Here is a 21,779-nt window from a genome sequence, read left to right as displayed (position 1 = left end):
AGTACATGGGCTTAGTTGCTCTGTGGCATGTGGGATCTTACTTCCTGGACCAGGGATTGAACCCATGTCCCCTGCATTGCAAGGCAGATTCTTAACCACTGGACCCACCAGGGAAGTCCCAGAAGTTCGTATTTTTGATGCCGACTCTCTCCACTGAGTTTGAAGCCCAAGTATCTGGTGACCGCCACCGTGTCCCTGGATGTCCTGTGAGCTCTTCAAACTCACTGTGGCCCCAAGTGGAGTTAACTATCTTTCTTCCTAAATCTGTTTCTCAATGTTTTGTTTAGCTCAGTGATGAGAACCACCATCCAAGACAGAAACCTGAACCATTCTAGAATTTTCCTCACCTGCCCCAAATTGCCAAGCCACAGACCGTCTGTTTCCTTAATAGCTCAACTGTGTCCCCTCTTCTCGAGGTTACAGGCTCAATTCTAAAATTCAGATAAAGAACAAGTGCATTATCCAGAGTCACACATTCTCCAGCAGGACTAGAGTCTAACCCTGTGCTCCAGCATGGAACATACTGGAATCTTGCTGAGCATTGTAATCAGCTCCAGATTCTTCACCATGCTCTGGATACACTGTGCTTTACACAGGTTGTGAATACGGCTGTCGAGGCTGAACTCAGCAGGGTAAAACACCTAAAAGTAGGGAGTTCAGGAGTCAGAATACTTAGGTTTGACCCTCTCTTCCCCAACTGAGAATGAACTTAAGCTGGTTAATTTTCTGTGCTTCGGTTTCCTCATATGCAAAATGGAAATAATATTTCACCACTTTTCTGAAACCTCTGAAGCTCTGGAAACTGGAAGTCATATTTCGTTGTTTTCAAATAATTTGTTTGGCAGCCAAACCTGACTTGACTATAAGGATATGAGGACAAAACCTGAGGTGAATGGAACTGGGAATATTTATGGTGTTATTCCGCTTAGAATATTCTTCCATTTTACTGCAACAACTGAGTTTGATGACAGGCTGCTGCCCCAGCCCAATGAGACCAGTTCCATAATATGCTATTTGACTTTTCAAAAGTACCACAATGTCTGAATTCTGAAACACATCTGATTGAAGAGTTTTGGAAAACAGGTTGTGTGCCTGTAATAGCTACTTCATAGGTTTGTCATAGGTTGCTTGCTCAAGAAATTCAGTATTTGTAGAGCCATTAGAAGAGTACGTGGCCCCTGGTAAGCCCTATATAAAGTCAAGTCATGTCTGACTCTTTGCAACCCCATGGACTGTAGCCTACCAGGCTCCTCTGTCCATGGGATTTTCCAGGCAATAGTACTGGAGTGGATTGCCATTTCCTTCTCCAGGGGATCTTCCCGACCCAGGGATCGAACCTGGGTCTCCCACATTGTAGACAGATGCTTAACCGTCTGAGCCACCAATTACTTAAAGCCCTATATAAGAGTTTGATAAAAACTTCATGTAATAGTTAATCCTAGAAATGAACTAAAAGAGAAATGATTTTGTCAGAAGTTTGCTGAATTTTGGGGGGCTTCCATCGAAGCTGGGTTCTATAATAACTTTTGTTATAAAGAAATGAAACATCAGAGAGACAGAGAAACCCCCCTGGATGGGGACTCCAATCCTCTCACTGCCCAGAACCAAACTCTTATTCTGAAGCCGGTGTGTGTGAATATTTCCCAAGTTTATCAGTTTTAGTTCATAAATAGGCGTCCATGGTATGGATTCTTTGGAAGAAAGAATGATCCAGTTCCAAGTGTTGACATTGCTTTGGTTAGTTAAGAAGCCCGGCCCTTACCTCCCTCCCCTGAGCTCTTGCAGCACTGCCCCCCACCCTCAGTGCCTACCACCATGTCCCCAAGGGAAAAGACCATGGTCCAGCTAATTGGGATGGAAAGGACTAAACATCTGCTGTGTTAATGAATGAACAAGTGATCACACAAAGGACATTGGGGTAGAAGGACAGGTGGGGCTGAGGTGTCAGGAGCCAGTCCATCTGTTCCAAATGCCGACAGGGAGATATGTCCCCTTATCTGGAAGAAGCTCCACAGCCAGGACTTCTGTTGGCATTCTTGCAATTTTTAAAGATAGGCAATAGATAAGCATCAGCATTGATTGTGTATATACCACGTGGCCAGCGCTGTGTGTTTTCCAGGCACTGACTCCAGGTGGTCCTCAAGGTATCATGAAGTCCTACATCAGGAGTGAGGAACACCAAGCCCTGGGAGGTGAAAGGCACTCATCAGCAAGGGTGGGGCCAACCTGGGGGTTTCTCTAGGGGAAGGTAGCAGTGTCTTTTGGGAGGATAAACACTTCACTCTCAAATTGCCAAGAAAACTGCCATAATTAGAGGCTTCAGTTTGTATTTCTGCCTCAGTCACATTTATTTTCTATTTAGGCGTACAGGTTTCAAAGAAAAAAAGACAGAGAACCGCTAAAGATTTGAAATTTTGGTCACGTGTCACCACAGGGGAAGTTAATTCTGATTTTTGTCTGCAATACCCAAGCACAAACTGTACTCCAGTAATAAAACACGAGCTTGGAAAAATAAGCACCTGGGGCTGAGGAAAAGTAATGTATTTGTCTCAGGGCAGGGGCTGAAACGCGCAGCTAAGTGTTTCGAGGGAGAAACATGTCAATACTCTATCTTTTCACCAACCTTTGATGGATGTGCTAATCTTCGCAGGTCAGCGCAGTTCACCCTGGCAATGCACCAAAATAACTTATTTAAAAGGCAGCTGGCTTTTATAAGTGGACTGAGACATCCATTTTTAGGTTTTTGTTCCCTGAAATATATTCTCTTATCAAAACAGTATTCGCTATATGTAGTAAGAGTTCAATGACACCTTTGCTACCACCAAGGAGACTGCAGAGGTAAGCAAGTTTGGGAATCACTGTCCTTGGCTCTCAATTCTGGATGACTTTCAAGCTCTGTCGAGAAGAGCAGGTAACCAGAAGGACATCAGACACGGATTCTCATTCCTTTAGAGCAGGAGCTGGCAAGCTACCACCCACAGGCCAAACCTGGCCTGTTTTCATCAATAAAGTTTTATTGGCATGCGGTGATGCCCAGGCCTTTACTCACTATCTCTGGCTGTCTTCCTCCTGCAAGGGAAGAAATGAGGAGTTGGGACACAGACCATGCAGCCTGAAAGCCCGAACTAGGAACTCTGGCCCTTGACAGCACATGCACTCTGGTGAGCTTTGTACTCCTGGGCCAGCAGGTTTGCATCCTTCACAGCGGGGCTAGAGGACTTGGGGTGGGAGAGGACATCTGAGCCCCTGAAAGCCTTTGCCTAGCTCAGCTGGGTTAAAGAAAGAAGAAAAGAGAAACATAACGACTAGGCAGGATCTGCAAGTAAGAACTTTAATAAACTGGTCACTCTTATTGACATTCAAAACCAATAGGATGGATATGAAATTATTGTTTTATATTGAAAGAAAACCTCTCTTACAATAGGACGTGTTCTGCCCACTTCCAGGTGGCTGGCCTTATCACTACCCCCAGGGGACTTGGGTGAACATGCTAAGTTGTCGGCATTGAGCCCCCTTTCCCTGAGAAGAGCCATGGGAGAGGGGGAGAGGGTGACCGTGAAAGGCAACCAGAGGCAGAGGCAGGCAGGGGGACCCCCGGGGCGGGGCTCAGAACTTGAGCGGGATGACGGGCCAGTACTTGGGCTGCTTGCGGTCGCAGTGCTTGTCAAAGCTGAGCTGCATGGCTGTCTCCATAGCCTGGATCTTGGCGGCACTGGCCCCGTACAGGCGCTTCATCTCAGCCTGGCGCCGCTCTCCAGGCCGCTCGGTTGGGGGCAGTGTGGAGCGGCCGCGCTTGTCGCAGTACAGGCCGTGGTCAGCATTCACGTAGTCTTTCAGGCGTGCTGCATCCAGCTGATGCTGCCGCCCTGGGAAGCAAGCAACATGCTCTGTGAGCCAGGTCGTCTCAGCTGGCCCTCACTTCCCTCTGCCTTCCCCTTCTAACTGTCAGGGCACTTGGCCCTAACCCGCTGGCTGGGAGCTTCTCAGACTCTAAGGCGTAACCCATGTGCAGTGATCACTATCTCCTTTAGGAAGAGCATCTCTCACTCACTCAGCACCCCCAAACTATCCATGTTCAGCAATGGGCCTGAAAAACAGAGGAGAAAAACGCAGCCCCTCAGGTTTCTCTGGGTCCACATGGCTGCCCACAAGCTGCCCCATGAGGCATAGCCAGTGGTACTCCCGTGGGTTCCAACACTGGACCTGGCCAGCTGGGAAAGGAAACACTTCCTGCCAAGTCCAGGGCTGCAGTAGTAGTAATTCCCACCACAAGTGAGCTGGCGGGGGAAAAACAATCACCTCTGTGGAAGAGGTATGGGTTTGAGGTCATCTGGAAAAGGGTGAGTGCTAGCAGCTAGAGAACTTGAGGATGAGAAACGATCCCCACACACCTCCTCAACACAAATCACACGTGAGGAAAGGTGAACGGGTTTCAAGGCTGGCCAAAGGCCAAAGGCCCGAGAAAGCATGCTTCTGCAGATGGCAGGAAGGCCTCTGTGCTGCCTGCAGCAGCCCACAGGCCACCTTCCTTCTGGATGGATGGGGCTTTTCCTTCGCTCCAGGCCAGCTTAGGCTCAACTTCATGATGGTGGGTTATATGCTCTCATCTCATCTAAATGGATTCTTGTAAAGCAACGCGTATTTACTCAGGTTATCCTCCCCTCTCAGTTTTTACGGTAATAAGTCCTAGTAGCATAACTTTTATTCTTATGTAAACTAGAAACAACATAAAAATGTCAACAAAACCTGAGGTCAAATTTTAGCCAACTTACAGATTTTTCTAAGTGACTGTCAAGAACAGAGAATGCACACCTTTGTAGCCACTGCTGCTACCAAGAGAAATGCTACTTAGTAAGGACTGAAGATGGTTGTAGGGAATAAAACAATGATATAAATCATTTTTTCCTTGGTTAAAAAAAAGAAAGTAGAAAGAAAGCTCAGTATGGAAGGGAACACAAGAGTGAGCACAAGTGAACTGTGAGATATTTATGTGCCTATGCTATTGATGTGGCTAGGTACAGACACTCACAAATCTCATTCACTTATAAATCACATCGTGGAGCTGGAGAGGAGTTTTATAAGCTTGGAAACATTAAAAATGCATGTGGCCATTTCTGTCTTAGCGTACCTGCAGCTTCTTTTTATATAAGGAGGTAGTATGTGGATAATCCAAATGACTGTCAAGCAAAAGAAATACAATATAACTGTTACCTTATCCACAGAAAAGACAGAATTGACCTAGTGTAAAAGGCAGAACTAAACCAAAATATTGGCCTGACATGCAAATGAATGGGAGGTCAACAAGCATTTGTTTCTCATTTCTGGTCTTTCTGGCAAATCTGAAACTTCAGGATTTAAGATGTTCAATTCTCATATGGGTATACGGGTGTTTCAATTCTAACCGCCCCCTCACCCCCACCGCCACGGCCAGGGACTTCTCTTCTGAAGGCTTGGCATCTCCACCCAAACCAGGGATAGTAGAGCCCCCCTGCTGCCTGTGACAGCCTAGGACATGTTGATAATCCTCAGGCCCTGAGGAAACAGTTTCACACGGTCCCACAGAGCCTGTGCACGTGGAGGGCAGTGGTTCCCAGACTGTGGGCCTTTCACTCTCAAGCCTGTCCTAAGACTACCATAATTCTCACTGACAGGTTTAGTGACGCAACAGATGTTGAACTTCCTGTTGAAATCAGTCTCTGAGTTTACAAGTTTTAAAAAACACTGGAACCTTCTCTGTCTTTAGTGTTGCTCTCTGCCGTAAGAATATGTGAATTTAACCTTTTTACTTCTGCATCTTTGTTTTCCTTGTAACTTACCATGACTATTATCATGATGCTTCTTTCTGCTGCCCTTCTGACAAAGACTCTCATGGACATTGTGCGTGCTAAGTCGCTTCACATGTGTCTGATTCTTTGTGATCCTAGGGACTGTAACCCACCAGGCTCCTCTGTCCATGGGATTCTCCAGGCAAGAACACTGGAGTGGGTTGCCATTTCTTTCTCTGGGAGATCTTCCCGACCCAGGGATCAAACCCACGTCTCTTATGTCTCCTGCACTGGGAGGCGGATTCTTTACCACCAGTGTCACTTAGGAAGCCTGCATAGCGGGTAGTTGCCCTCCAACATAGATCAGAGAGACAGGAAGCAGGGCCCCAGGCACCAGCGGCCTACCTGTGGGAGTCCACCCCGGGGAGGGCACTGTGGCCTTTACTCACCCCATCTCCCCAGCCCTGGGGAGGCTGCAATGCCTGACCCAAAGCAGGTGGTCAGAAGTGGTTGTCAACAGAAAGCTCAGGCAAAGGCCATACATTATTCTTTGTAAACAACTGTCCCTTCCAGATGCTGTTGGAGAAAAATGACAACCCAGTGATAGAGAAACAGATGCTCACCTCTCAAAAGGCACTGGGCAGAGCCTCTCCCGGAGGGCCTCTGAATCTCCCTGGGGAGAGGCACTACTGAGTTGTAGTCTGATTTTGTTCCCTCAAATTTGAGTTGCTTTACCTTTACTTACATACACACACCCAAGTTCTAACATTAGACTCTTAATACAGACGTGAAACCTGGTCAGCTTAAAACCAAGCACATTCAGACTGGCTGGACTGGAGGCTACAGGTGACGCATGAAAGTACTTTAGGGCACACTGACCCAGGGATCCAAGCAAACCTCAGGATCAATACTCATTTGAGGGCATCCACTTATTTTGGGTTCTATTTATTGCTTCCTCCATCCCAGTGAAGGAAAGGAATGTCAATCACTGGCCATTTTTCTTTCTGTCAAAACAAGGTGAGGGCTCAGCCAACCAGATGGCTGACAAGCAGAGGAGCTAAACATCACACTTCAGATATAACTGGCCCTTGTCATGCAGACGTCAGTCATTTTTCCTGGAAACAGTTGTGGGACTCAGTGTTACTAAGCACTTTCTTCGTACAGGACATTTGCCCAAGGCAACTTGCTTTAAAACAAATCGGAGTATCTTTGTTGATTCCACCTTTAACACAGGGTTGTAGTGGGGTAAACCGCCTACAAATTTCCAGCTACCCAAAACCTCAGAAGCTCAGGGAATTTGGGGATGTAACTACAGATTGAGATGATTCTGGATTAGGGTGGATCTCAAATCCAATGAGAGTATCCTTCTGTGAGACAGAACAGGGCATATACAGACACGGGGGAAACCACGGGAAAATGGCAGCAGAGACAGCGCCCTTGTTGCCACAAGCCACTGAAAGCCAGGAGCTGCCAGGAGCTGGAGGAGGCAGGCCGTAGCTCCTTTCGAGGTGTGGCGCTGGTGACACCTTAACTTTGTCCTTCTGGCCTCCAGAACTGTGAGAGAAGAAACTTCTGTAGTTTTAAATCACACAGTTTGTGTAATTTGTTACAACAGTACTAGGAAACTAATTCCAGGGTTAACATGCACATAGAGCTAAAATAGGAAACACAGCATTAGACCATCAGGGAGAAACTCTACTCAACTCCATCTGGGTTCAGGCTATATAACCTTGATATTTTCACCTCAATCTACACATTCACATGATGCTACAAATGTAGACTTCAAGTCTATAAAGGAAAAAAAAACTATCATGGGAAGTGACTTGGACTTCAGAGACCCTGACATAGCAGGAAAACATTTATTCAGTATTCCACAGATAATCAGCCCAAAGGCAGAACATTTTGGAGGACAAAGCATTAAGACAAAGAGTGTTAAAGAATGTGATTTCCCCCCATTTTTCTAGGATTAGCATGTCTGGTTATATTCTTTGCTGTGTTGCCAGGATTAATGACCTCAGCAGAACTGAGCGAAAGCACAGACTTGATTTATATCACTAATGCCTTGTTTCTGGCTCATCAGCAACACACCCAGAACACAGGTGCTTGCCAAGAGCTGGAGCCGTTTCTGATGGGTCTTCTCCCCTCCTCAGCCTGCATCCCTGACTCCATGACAAATGCAGTCCCCAAGTCCATGGGCAATCTCCATGTTTACTTTTAGAATAAGAGTCTCATGCTCTACCAACTGAGCTAGCCGGGCAGCTTACTTTTAGAATGAAAGTGCATTTCCAGCCCTCCCTTCCATTTTTCTAGGGCCATTCACACATGTCCTCTCACAAACTTGTTGATGCCCATCTGAACATCTGGACTAGATGAGACACACACACGGTGGAACTGTGCTCCACCAGCATGCTCCTACACTTGAACCTCACTGACGAAACCAGGATGGCTCACTAGACACCGGGTCGTAGACTTCGCTATATCCTCCAGGTTTTCCAGGGAGGATGGGCTGGGGTTCCAGCAGACTGACTGAAGGCTCACTAGGAAGCCTAGAGTCTACACCTTCCTGCTCGGGGAAGGCGGTGGGGAGCGGGTGTGGGTACCAAAGAGTGGAGCAGACATGCCCATCACACGCACACGAACCACATCTGGGCCCTTCGGTAAGAACAGTGCTTTGAGTGCTGCACAGGCATGCACTGACCCCTTTCCTTTCCCTCTCACTGCACACAGATCCAGTACCTCAAAGCTGAGCGCACACTCCATTTCTCCACAATCACTTGGTGGAACTCCTCTGACAGCTGAGCCCACTGGCTCTTCCCCTCACTTGCAAAGCTACCCATGACCCGCACCCCAGACAACTCTTCTAGTATCCTTTTAAACTCGATTTTTGTCTTCTCTTCCCACACCAGTTTATGCTCTTTGAGACAATGTCCCTGTTTGCACCTGACATCTACCCCCAAAGTATCAGACTGGTTCTCAGTGAGACAACAGTGGTGTTTGTTTCAGGGGGCCTCCTTCTTAAGTATTAGGATGAGGACCTCACAGTCTCAGTTCATTGTTATTTATGACTAAAAATGATGCCTTTATTAACCTAACAGTAATTTTCCCTAAGAAATACCTGACAACACAAGTCAACCTTTTAAAACTTCACAACCATCTAATTTCCCTTAAGTAATATTACCAGTGAAGTTTTAAATAACAGAAATAACCATTAAGGAAATGTGATATAGAACCATCAAAAGCATGCCCGTTACCCCTGCACAAGAGGAGTTCTTTATCATAGTTAATTAAAAAAATTTATCATGGAAATATGTGAAATTAGAGATTCTCTAGAACAGTAATCACAAACAAGAACACGCTGTCCACGCTAAAGGATTTTATCCCAAGAAAACATTAAATAAGACTCAGATGACACTAAACTGTAAAATGTGTAAGTTCTTGTGCAGGTGAGTAATCCAGAAGAAGCTAAATCTTTCAAGTTTATCTATGTTTTCCCTTGCTAGTAATATCTGATACAATCTATGTTCTCTAAATGATTCATGTGATGGGCTGGGTTTGCCCTGATTGAATAAATAGCTTCTAGTGGCTCGAAGAGCAAAACAACTTCAACCAAATATTCACACGATGCAGGTCCCTCATGTCTTTATTCAAACATCTACCAGCTGTGTGTGTAGCCGAACCTCCGTGAGCATTTCTAGCAGAGGTAATGGATTGGAAAGCACTGTGGGCATTCCAATTACTTACATCTGAGTGCCATCATTCATGACTGCTCCGAGGAACACATATTGATCCTGTACACCACTGAAAGAGCTGCTGGAAAACCTGGCGCTGCTGAAGCCATGCCTGTTATTTTTGGAGGGGCAGCATCAGGCCCCAGCAGCTGCTTCTCAGACAGACCATGTCTTTCGTGAGAAGATTCAATTCTGACACCAAAGCCTATTCTCACCCTCACCAGACAACTCTCATGTCTCCCAGGAACCTGACAATGCTTCCAGGGCAGATGCCCTTGTCTCCTACACTCACTCAGAAACTTCTAACTCCTCACTTGGGTATAGATATTTCAGGTTTATTTTAAATTAGCAGGTCATTCAAAATGGCCTTTTATGGCTGGGGTTTGCTCCCATCCTTAATTACAACTTCTGTCACAAAAGAAGTGCTCTTTCTGGCAGGAAGAACATGGTCTTCTGCCTTGGGTAAGGACAAGAGAAATAAGCACTGGCTTCCTCATATTTTCTTTTCCAAAAGCTTGTAACAGCATTCCAAACACAAATGGACATGCTCCAATGACGACCCTCCCTCATCCGTTTATATACTTTTAAATTAGACCCATGGTTATTTCCAGTGTATTTTGAAAAAAGGTAAAATTTATTTCTGAAGATCATGGAAAGACATGTATTCTGTGTGTAATAGAAAGTAGTTTTAAAAAGACTTGTTTGGATGTACTTTCTGATATGCAAAAAAGAAGCCAACAGTTTAATCAAAAGAAGGGAAGTAAAACAACTGAATGAGTAGTGAGAACCACAGGCAGATACTAAAGGCCACGAGGCTTTACACACAGCCCACTGCTCAGTTCCTTGCACTCTGCTGCTGCTGCTAAGTCACTTCAGTCGTGTCCGACTCTGTGTGACCCCATAGACAGCAGCCCACCAGGCTCCCCGTCCCTGGGATTCTCCAGGCAAGAACACCAGAGTGGGTTGCCATTTCCTTCTCCAGTGAATGAAAGTGAAAAGTGAAAGTGAAGTCGCTCAGTCGTGTCCGACTCTTAGCTACCCCATGGACTGCAGCCCACCAGGCTCCTCCATCCATGGGATTTTCCAGGCAAGAGTATTGGAGTTGGGTGCCATTGCCTTCTCTCCTTGCACTCAGGGGGCATCAATAAATGCTCACCCACCTGTAAGTAGGAACATACAGATCAATCAAGATGTAAATGAAATCACACATCCCCTGGTTTCTATGCCTCTGTTTACTAGAAAATTCTAAGTAAAATATATATGATTAGAATGCAATAAAAACAATATTGAGACTGCCTACCGAAGAATTGATGCTTTTGAACTGTGGTGTTGGAGAAGACTCTTTAGAGTCCCTTGGACTGCAAGGAGATCCAACCAGTCCATTCTAAAGGAGATCAGTCCTAGGTGTTTTTTGGAAGGAATGATGCTAAAGCTGAAACTCCAGTACTTTGACCACCTCGTGTGAAGAGTTGACTCATTGGAAAAGACTCTGATGCTGGGAGGGATTGGGGGCAGGAGGAAAAGGGGACGACAGAAGATGAGGTAACTGGATGGCATCACCGACTCGATGGACATGAGTTTGAGTGAACTCCGGGAGATGGTGATGGACAGGGAGGCCTGGCGTGCTGCGATTCATGGGGTCGCAAGGAGTCGGACACGACTGAGCGACTGAACTCAACTGAACTGAACTGGTTGTAATGGGCTTCCCTGGTGGTTCAGATGGTAAAGTATCAGCATACAACGCAGGAGACCTGGGTTCGATCCCTGGGTTGGGAAGATCCACTGGAGGAGGGCACGGCAACCCACTCCGGTGTTCTTGCCTGGAGAATCCCCATGGACAGAGGTGCCTGGGAGGCTACAGTCCATGGGGTCACAGAGAGTCTGACACAACTGAGCAACAAAGCACACACACTGGTTGTAACAGGGAGAAAAGCATTTGTATGTCTGTTAGAGACACTTAAAATGCAAATGGGCTGGTGACTCTTAATAGTAAGGAAAGTACAAAGAACAACTTTAGTTTTTTGTGGCAAGTTACTGAGGAATTAAAAAAAGAAAATTCCTACTTTCTGACTGAAGATATAAGACCATTATCACAATTCTCCAACCCTAGGGAAAGACAGCCACAATGAAGGATCAAACAAGAGAGAGTAAGTACCAGGCATTTTGTTGCTCTGTTTAGGTTCTCACTGGTCTCCATTCTGAAGGGAGCTTGAGATTTAAGACTTGGTGGCTTTGCAGCACCAGGGCAGTCTCTCAGTTGTGTACCAGTGAGCTGGCAACAGTACTTTAGGAACCGAATGATCTCAGGGACAAAATCTCCTTCCTAAGCTTGTGCTAGATGAATAAGCACAGAGACTGGACAGACCTTGGTTTGAATCCTAATAGCAAATTACTAGTTGGTCTCATAGAACAAGTCCAGAAACCTCCTGAGGTTTCACACATGAGAAAAGTCCAGTTTCCTCATGTGTGAAATGGGCTTAAAGTCCTAAAGGATTGTTGTGTAGGTTAGGGAATACATACATACACACACGCATGCAAATATATTCCACCCAGTGTACTGCCTAAAATTCAGTGATAGAGGTGCTATTAGGATAAGTTTTGTTCTAGAATTTAAAAGGGGCTTCCCCAGTGGCTCAGTGGTAAAGAATCTGCCTGCTGACCCAGAAGACACCGGAGATGCAGGTTTGATCCCTGGGTGGAGAAGATCCCCTGGAGAAGAGAATGGCAACCCACTCCAGTATTCTTGCCTGAAGAATCCCATGGACAGAGGAGCCTGGCAGGCTACAGTCAGTCCATGGGCTTGCAGAGTCAGACATGACTGAGCCAGCCACTAAACCACCACCACCACTACAACAAGGATTTTTTTTTTTTAAGTCCTATATTGAAACAACTCTGGAAAACTAATGTAAGTGAGGTACCACATCACAAGTGCTTTTTCCAGGCTTAGGATTCGGTTTGACTATTACCTGGACCCAAGTAAGGGGTTAGAAGTTTGTACATGAGGGCAGGAAGACAGGCCCAGGGCGGGGCGGGCTGTACTTACGGAGCTCCTCCCGGTGCTGCTCGGTCTCCGCGAAGTACTGGCGCAGTTCATCCGTGATCACCATGTTGCTCAGGTCGCACACTATGCCGCAGTCGTCGGACTCGCTATCGTTGTCCTCTGCGAACCGGGCTGGCTTTTCTGTGCTGCGTCGTTGTGGTCCCGGCTTGCCGGGACGTGAACGCCTGCGGCAGGCATCCCCGGAAGCCGAGGGAGACTTGGAGCGGGACTTAGGACTTGTGCCACCCTTGGCGGCAGGGCTCTGGGCAAGATCAGTGGCTGGGTAGTACCATGGGGAAGTGACGACTGATTCCACCGCCTTCTGATAGGCACTCTGGTGGCTGCGCATCCACGCCATGGCTTGATGGTAATGCTGCCAGTACCTTGCATAGACTGGATGAGAGGACCAAGACTCGGAAGCCTGTGTGGATTCCGACTGCAAAACACAGAGACTGCAGGCTAGACACCACATGGGTTCAGCCTCAAAAGAAACCTTCAAACAGTCAATCAACTAACCTTTGTACTGTGTATCTACTAAATACCTCCTCCTCATTAGGATGCCTGGGGGCCAAAGAGGCTATAAGACAGGTCCACGCCCATGAGTGCACACTTGTTCTGAAGTACTTGCACATGACGTAGGCACTGAACAATGACTGAGGTGGCAGCCCATGATAAACTAGCTGCTGCTGCTGCTAAGTTGCTTCAGTCGCGTCCGACTCTGTGCGACCCGAGACGGCAGCCCACCCAGCTCCTCTGTCCCTGGGATTCTTCAGGCAAGAACACTGGAGTGGGTTGCCACTGCCTTCTCCAATGCATGTATGCATGCTAAGTCGCTTCAGTCATGTCCGACTCTATATGACCCCATGGACAGCAGCCCACCAGGCTCCTCTGTCCACAGGATTCTCCAGGCAAAAATACTGGAGTGGGTTGCCATTTCCTTCTCCCTGATAAAACTAGGGACAGAGGCTAATAATAATCATTTTTAGATGACATGCAGGGAGCAATGAGGAGCCACTGCCTATCATCCTGGACCTTTCAACCTGCTGCAATGAAGTGACCAATTCCAAGTTAGAAATGCCTGCCAAGAAGCATGGGGATTACTGAGGATGATGTTCTCTGGTCCCTCCCTCTCTGGCCCCTAAACACCTGCGGGCCCTCAGTGTCTGGGACAGAAGCTGACTAGCCACGCATCCCATGGTGCTTTACTTATAGCTTTCTGATGTATCCCTTTGTTCTACTCCATCATGCAATGAGACACTAAGACTTTTAAAGTGAAAATGTACCTTTTTTTTTTTCCTCTCATGAGTTAAAACGAAAAATCTTACCTTTGCCTCCATCTCTGACTGTGAAAGTCCAAACCGAGCCCCGAAACTAGAAAAGAACAAGTCCAGGGCAGACATCTGGTCAGTCCAGTGGTGTGAGGTTTGTGGCCATTTCCCCAATAGCTACCTCTTGTGATTTACTGATATGGCAGGAAACACCTCAAGGTAAAGTTTAATTTGCAGCTGCACCTTTTACAACCTATTTAAAACAGACTTAAAATTCCCTCCTGTTCAAGGGTTCAGAGATGCTCAAAGTGCCAGCATGTACCAGAAGGTACCTAAGAAAAAAGTTAAACAAAAGCAATAGCCTAAAACCCATGAGAATTTAAGCATCTATGAGACGAAACCCCTAAACAACGTGATGCTGAGCAAACAGGTACTTGGGTTTTGAAACTCTGGAAATCAGATACTGAAGGAGTCCTATTTCTCCTACTTCACTTAATTATAGGGTAGAATTTGAAAACCTCCAAGCCTTAAGAAATAAACTCGACTTATTCTGTAACCTCCATCAGATGTTTTGCTATGGTTAATGTGGAAAACTGGTAAGTTAAATTGACCACATCTTTTAAGATTTAGACTAAAGAGAATGATTCACATTCTTTTTAAATATAAGCAGCTTTCAAATAGAGTATTTCCAAGAGGACTGACATGGTCTTCTGTAAATTTATCTTAAACACAGCCCACACTTCTTGTTACCTGTTCTAAATTCACACACACATAGTAAATGTAAACTGGGGGAAAGTGAACAAATGTAGTGAAAATACAAGTGTAAATGAATGTTCACATTAGTTTGAAACTATAAAGGCTTGAAACATGAGCAAGTATCTGAAAGTGTGGCTAACTGCTATGTGCTTTATAGGTTACTGAAGAAATACATTTAAACACAGTCAATACAATTAAGGAGCTAACCACCTAGAGAGGTAAAACAAACACAAGAGAAATTATAGTAGAAATCAGTGTATATTAATACTCGAGTGCTAAAGGGTAAGGTGTAGCCTTTAAGTGGCTAATTCCCTCCTGTCAGGTTTTCTATCTCCACCACTGAAATCTGAACAGTTTTCTGAGTGCCTGAAGCACATAATGACATTAAAGTGAACTTCATGTGATTCTTAATCAAATTTGTTTCAGAGATTAACAATTAGCATAGGAATTAAATTAGAAAAGCCTAGGAGACATCTGTGCATCTTGGGGAAATTAAGAGTTTTGAATCCTGACTTCTACACCTTAGAAAATACATACTGCAGCCTACCAGGCTCGTCCATCCATGGGATTTGCCAGGCAAGGGTACTGGAGAGGGTTGCCATCGCCTTCTCTGTACTTAGAACCAGATCAATGTAAATATTAATTATCTCAAACTGGGAGATCTGACAGCTTCCAATATGTAATAAATATTACTGTGATTGAACACTACTGCAGATCCCAGACAACCCTGTTTTTACTTATGATTGGGAAAGTCCAGTCTGGCTTTAGAAGCAGTAGTACCAATATTCTGCAAATACACAAAATGGCTTATGAAAGGCTCCCCTCTGCAGAGCGAGAAGTCAGGCACATGTGACAGAGTAGACAACTGTTTAAGAGGTTCGAGTGTAATTCATCACGTTTGCTAGGCAGTTCAAATGTCAATGGCTGTGATTAAAAAGGGATGGGAGTGCTAATTTGAGGAGTGGTTACTTATGTATGCATTTGATTCAACAAATAATTTGACAGAAGGACTGCCATGTTCCACTGCCTCAGAAATCACTAAAGGCACTCTAGCACTTTGGCAAGAAAGCAGCCAGGACAAGGGGCTGGGATGAAGAAAGCCAGTTCCTGCACTTGGATCAGAAGTCACTCAGATTCAGCCCTGGGTGCCGACTATCAATAAAGCATTATCAATTCATTGCCAAGAGGTTGGCCTCTTTTAAGACCCAGGCCATGAAGGAAAGATGAATTTACATCCATCATGGAATACAGGCAACTTTGTCGATTTTACTGATTATGCTTTCCTTTACTGATTATGCTTAGCCACTGGGACACTTATAGTGCCATCTTCCAACATGTTTAGAGTCCTCAGGCTCTACGTTCAATATGCTGCTCCTTCTGTCCTTGGCTTTATTATTTTCCCTCCTCATATTCCAAAACATATGTGTCATATGCTTTTACATCTTAAGTATCTTTAAGGTTCTTAAAATCCTATAGATACTCAATTAAAAAGAGTATTGATTATATGTGGAATCTTAAAAAAAAATACAAATTAACTTATATACAAAACAGAGAGAGACCCACACAAGCTTATGGTTATCAAAGGGGAAATGGGAGGGGGTATAAGTTACAAGTTTGGGATTAACATATACACATTACTATATATAAAACAGATAACCAACATGGACATACTGTATAGCACAGGGAACTCTACTCAATATTTTGTAATAACCTATAAAGGAAATGAATCTGAAAAAGAATATATGACTGAATCACTTTGCTGTATACCTGAAAGTAACACAACACTGTAAATCAACTATACTTCAATAAAAATAATAAGTAAAAAAAGTTTTATTTAGGTTGAAAAAATAGTTCCTGAGAATGAATGACAAATTAATCAATTCTCTCTCAAATCAAATACAATAAAGTATAGAAAAACATGTCCAAAGAAAGTAGCTTGCAGAGACCTTTGTAATTATTGTTAGCTGGCTATTTCCAGTATTACTCTTGGTATTTTATACCAGCAAATTTTTTTCTCTAAAGGGCCAAATACTCTGGGCCTGTGGGCCACATATCCTGCTACATAGCCTTCCTCTTTTTTTTTTAATTGAAAAGACCACCCAGTAACAATGTAAACAGCATTCTTAGTCATGGGCCATCACATGCCCACCTCTCCCTAATGTTAATCCATTATGATACTGTAGAGACCCTGCCCTCAGTATGCTAAGCATCCCACCTATTCCTCGCTTTGCACTCAGCGGAAGAACTGAGATTCTCACACAGCTCAGAAGTTACCAGGCTCAGAATACGACCAGTGCAAACAAGAAAACTGATTATGACCAATAGAAATCATGGTGACCAGTTCCTAATACTGGGGACAAAGGAATCCTGTCTGTGACTAAATAAGCAAATCGGACTATTTCTTAAAGCTACACAGACCTTAAAGACTTAATTAAGAACAAAACAAAACAAAATTCTAACTCCTGGAAAAGAGGATCAATCAACAGGGCTTAGAAAGCACATGCAGTGCCCTGATTTCTGCTGGAGATCCTACAAGCTGCCCGGGCCTTGCAGGAACTCAACAAGGGACAGGAAGCAGGAGAGAGTTCCGAGTGTCTATTCCTTGGAAGAAGGAACCCATATCTTCCCCAGCTAACCGCATCTGTCAGCACCCAAAGGAAGGTGAGAACCTCCCTGAGGAATGGGCCCTGTTAACTTTTTTAAACTGGGTACTCTTTCCACACAGAGAGCTTAAGGACCTAATAAAACTGCTGGGGCTTCTGAAAAGCCAACATTAAAAGAATTCTTGACACTACCACAGTACTTTCACACATTACTACCATCTCAAAGAAAAGAAAGCTTATGGGAACAGCAGATGGGAGATGCCCTTTCAGTGGTCTTTAATTCGATCTTCCCTTCCCCACCTTCCCAGGAGCGTCTCGTACTCTTTTATGGCGCCTGGCTTCGTGGCCACTCTTCTCCTAGTGGGAGGTGGAGCTGATAGAAGAGAGAGGGTTGATGTCAGGGGAGGCTGGGACCCACAGCCCTACCAACTGGGCAGCCCTCCCCAGGGAGGACAATGGCACAACAGTCACTGCCCAGCTGAGCCCAGGCGAGCACAGAGACCCAATTCATTGTCTGTCCTCAGCCAACAGAGGAGGAAGGAAAAAAACAGCACTGAGGTCATTCACGAAACACTGCCGAGGCCCACAGGCGAAAGACAGTGCCTCTGAGTCTTGAATGATACATTTTCCCATATAGCCCTTCTTAAAAAATGCACTCATTCTTCAATGACTCGGCTTATCCTGAGAGATATATTTAAAAATGCCTAACTATACATGAACAACAACAGACAAGAGCTTTGTGGTTTTCGATGAATAAAACGTGAGTATTTCCATTGAGTCCTTGAAAATTTCCACCAAGCAGTTGAAAATTTCCACCTATAAGCAATGTGCCTTTGTTGAGAGGTAGTCACACTGTATACAATCTTTTAACTGCCTATTTAGATTCTTATAAATATAGGGTCTAGGACACCTCATAGCAACCAGATAGATGAAACACAAATTCCCTTTGAAACGATAATGGATATTCTATAACTGGATTTTCCTCTCTATCCTGCTTTCCCACTAGAATTCTGAAGATTGAATACATGAAGACTCCTCTACTTTGTGAGTTTTGCAAAGAAACACATTTAGTGTTGGTCATTAAATAAGTTATGCAGGTTTCCTATAAGGCTCTCAGTAATTTGGTTCTTGAGGCAACCATAGAATTTGGGGGATCTAATTAGGCCTTCAGTATACACTGTTTCAAGGTTGAAAAAACCGGGTCTGCTGGAGACTCCTCAAAATGAATGACTGCATGGTACAGAAATGTGAATTACAGACAGTCACATGAGATTCTGCGGACTCTCTGGATATGAGGTAATAACCCTATCAAAGATGTCTCCCAATAACACACATGCTGGTAGCAACGTCCTCAACTAATATAAATGAGAAAAGGAGGTTTTTAGGGAGCAGAGCTTCTTCTTGTCACCCCTAGCTACAATCTGAGGCTGGCAAATTCATCTGGCTTGCTGCCCTCAGAGGCTCCCTCCTGCGGCTTGGCATGGTCCCTGCTCAGTGATTTGGACATCAGAGATGGCTCAAGTCTGAACGGCCTTTTCCCACCCTCAGCAGGCCAAGCTCCATTTCTGCCAGGAACAGGCCTCCTACAAGCCCATGAGCTGGGGTTCAGAAGGCCTGCCCCTCTCTGCCTCTAACAGTTCAAACTGATGGGTGAAGGAGCCCTAAACCTGAGTTTGATTTCCTTTTCATTCCCTCCATTCCAAACCCCAGTTTACTCTTCTGGTTGTTGCTAAAAGAAGCTATATCACAAAGAAGGCACAGGTGGGAGAGCAGAAAGGCTGAAAGGATAGTTAACAATTCTTCTGTTTTATACAAATCATACTGCACCCACTGAATGGCACTGTTTCGTCAGCTAGGGTGAGGGATTTGTGAATGTATTTATTCCCAAGTTCACCAATCCCCATGTCACTAACTCACCAATTCCCTGTGTGAAATACGAGGACACCCCCAAACAAAACTAACTCCTGACTCATGAACACAACAGGCAATGGAAAATTAACCAAAAAGGTCTAACCATGACTAGTTATTTGGAACCAGTCACTTGGAAATAGTTACTTGGAATGAAGTTCCAAGAGTTCAGCATCTATTTTGTGAATTCTCCAACCTCTACTCTATGCTTATTTGTTCAATTTTCTCCCTATCCTTCTCATCTCACCCTACCCTTAAATGTTGCACCCTAAAAAACAAAATAATCCTTTGCCATCTATAAAACACTTTTAGAATGAAAATTCTCTCTGGAGCTTTAGTTTATATACTTGCCTAGCACAGCAACGAATAATCAGAGTTCTGTATGCCTTACTGTGAACTTGCCTTCAGTCATGCCAATCCAGAGTTACTAGCTAACGGTCTTTGAAAATATATTTTTGTTCACAATGCCATCCCAAAGGGACTGTTACTCCTATAAACTATATTAGTATAAACTGTACTTGTAAAGGTTACAGCCTTCACCGGGTGCCCGCAGCGGGGAAGCGCACAGGGTAGAAGACCCACGGCGCCTCGCCCCGCTGCCCTCGGGTTGCCCAGAGACCGGAGGTGGCACCACGAGTCGGGTCAGCCAGACACACCACACAGGAGCCTGGGAACTCTCAAAGTAATGCCAGAAATGTGATTTGTGTTATTAATCTTCACTCTAGACTTTCAAGTAATGTTCTGACTTAAAGTGAAAAACAGCTGAATACAGAACCTAGCTTGTGAAACAACTTAAAAAAAAAATTCCTGAAAAAAAAAAATTGTTCAGAACCATCTGGTCTATACTAAGGAACTCTCAAGATTTCGGAGCTAAAAGGTACTTCGTTGGCAACTGGTTTGACTTCACTTAATTACTGAGGAAGAAAAGAGGGAAAAGACCTTCTCCACCTCCTCAGGTAAGGAGCAGAGAAGGCTGTAGGTGCCAAATATTCTCCAGATAACTTCCATCAAAGCCTCAGATCTCCCATAGAGGTCAACATGCGAGGGAAAAGAGAAAATCCCAATTTTTGGGTAGACGGGCCAATATCCTAGACATCCTTCTAAGAACGAGGCTGACCTGGGCTATCTTCTTCTCCAATACTGGGCTGGGTGGGTAAAGCGAGTTCACCTTTCAGACCTAGCTTAAAGTGTTACCTGGCACATCAGAATCGCATGGGGGCGCTTTCATAATAATAACCAATACCTGGGCCCCACTTCGAGAGATTTGAACTTAACTGGTCTGGGATGGAGGCCCGGGCATTTTAAAGCCACCCAGTGATTCTGATGCACAGCAGAGCTGAGAGGCTCTGGAACCCGTCCCCTCTCACAATTCACCACCAGTGATTTAGGGGGTCTCATGGGCCTCTGGCCCGTCTTTTGCCGCGGGATGGTGATAAATACGACAATGTGATAGCCAAGCTCTAAGCTCTCCTGGCCTCTGAGGAAGTCAAGCTCACGGGACTCTTCCTTCACTCCCCAAATGAAACCCAACCGTCCCCAGAGAGGACGCGTCACCTCAAAGGCTCGTAGCTTGCGAATCCTGGGCGGTGGGCGAGCTGAGACCTATTTCCGCTTGGAAACTGGCTGAAACTAGTGGGCGACCGTTACGGGGCTGACTAGAAGAAGGTTTCCGGCGCGGATCACGTGGCTGCGACGCGCCGGAACTCCCGCCCTCCCCGCGGTGACGTCAAACCAGCGCCACGTTCCGCACCACGCAAGGGGCGTGGCGCGGAATGGGGCTCCTCCTCTTGAGGCGGAGCGTGGGGACGGCCGTTATAGTGACCGGATCGCGGCACTCGGGTGGGATCGGGTAGTGGCGGGGTGTACTCGTCTCTGCGCGGGTCCCGTGTCCACAACAGTTTCTTGGCGTTTAACTCTTCGCTCTTCTCTCAACGTTCTCACCTTCGTTCCCTTGTGTTTAGTTAGCTTTTTCCTTTTTTTTTTTTTAAACGGAGCGTGGTTGTGGCCCAGGAAGAAACATCCTGACTTTGAAATAGTCATACAGAGATGCGTTTGAGTCCGATTCTAGCCTCCCTAAGCCTCAGGTTCTTGTCCCGAAAAAGTGACTAATACCAGTGTACAGTGCCTGGTATATAACAGACAAAAATTAGTGCCTATTAATTAGCATTTTTATCATCACAATAATTAGCAATATCTCTGCTGTTAGGGTCGCAAAGGATCAATAATAAACAAGCATAAATCACTGGAAATCTAAGTGGCATACCTTCCCGGGGTAATTTGGCAAAATGCAGCAAGAGCAGAGAGGGGGCATATTTTTGTACTAGAATGTTCACTTCTGAGAATTTATCCTAAAGAAAAACACACATAAACCGGATGCTCACTGCAGAATTATTTCAAAAACCGGAGATTGGAAACAAATTCCTAATAAGAGTAGATGGCTAGTTCAATTAGGCTTTATCAATGGTGTGAACGTTATTACCATGTTATTCTTTTTTTTCATGTTATTCTTATACTCTAGAAGAATCAAATACTGTGGAAGAAAAGTAACGAATCTGTATGGATGCCCACTGTGGTCAGGTATTATTCCATATCTGCACAGTCCACTGCAGCCATTTACCCTGTGTGGTTGTTGAGAGCTTGAGATGTAGTCTGTATTGAGGTGGGCTTTAAGGGTAAATTACACAGTAGCTATTGCAGAATTCGTTTGAGAA

The 21,779-nt window shown here is 45.1% G+C and overlaps 1 protein-coding gene across 1 annotated transcript; it reads right to left on the bottom strand.

Annotated features, from left to right (window-relative positions):
- Positions 1-3,315: 3,315 nt before the first annotated feature.
- GEMIN8 (gem nuclear organelle associated protein 8) lies at positions 3,316-20,774 on the bottom strand. Its single transcript, XM_061408138.1, has 4 exons — positions 20,623-20,774; positions 13,859-13,904; positions 12,537-12,969; positions 3,316-3,866 (listed from the first exon to the last, which is right to left on the bottom strand). Exons 2-4 carry the CDS (start codon positions 13,868-13,870, stop codon positions 3,607-3,609), a joined length of 705 nt encoding a protein of 234 aa, XP_061264122.1. The 5' UTR covers positions 13,871-13,904; positions 20,623-20,774; the 3' UTR covers positions 3,316-3,606.
- Positions 20,775-21,779: the final 1,005 nt, after the last annotated feature.

Source organism: Bos javanicus, chromosome X, assembly GCF_032452875.1.
Source record: "Bos javanicus breed banteng chromosome X, ARS-OSU_banteng_1.0, whole genome shotgun sequence".
NCBI classification, from domain to species: Eukaryota; Metazoa; Chordata; class Mammalia; order Artiodactyla; family Bovidae; genus Bos; species Bos javanicus.
This window is presented reverse-complemented; position numbering and strand designations above follow the sequence as displayed.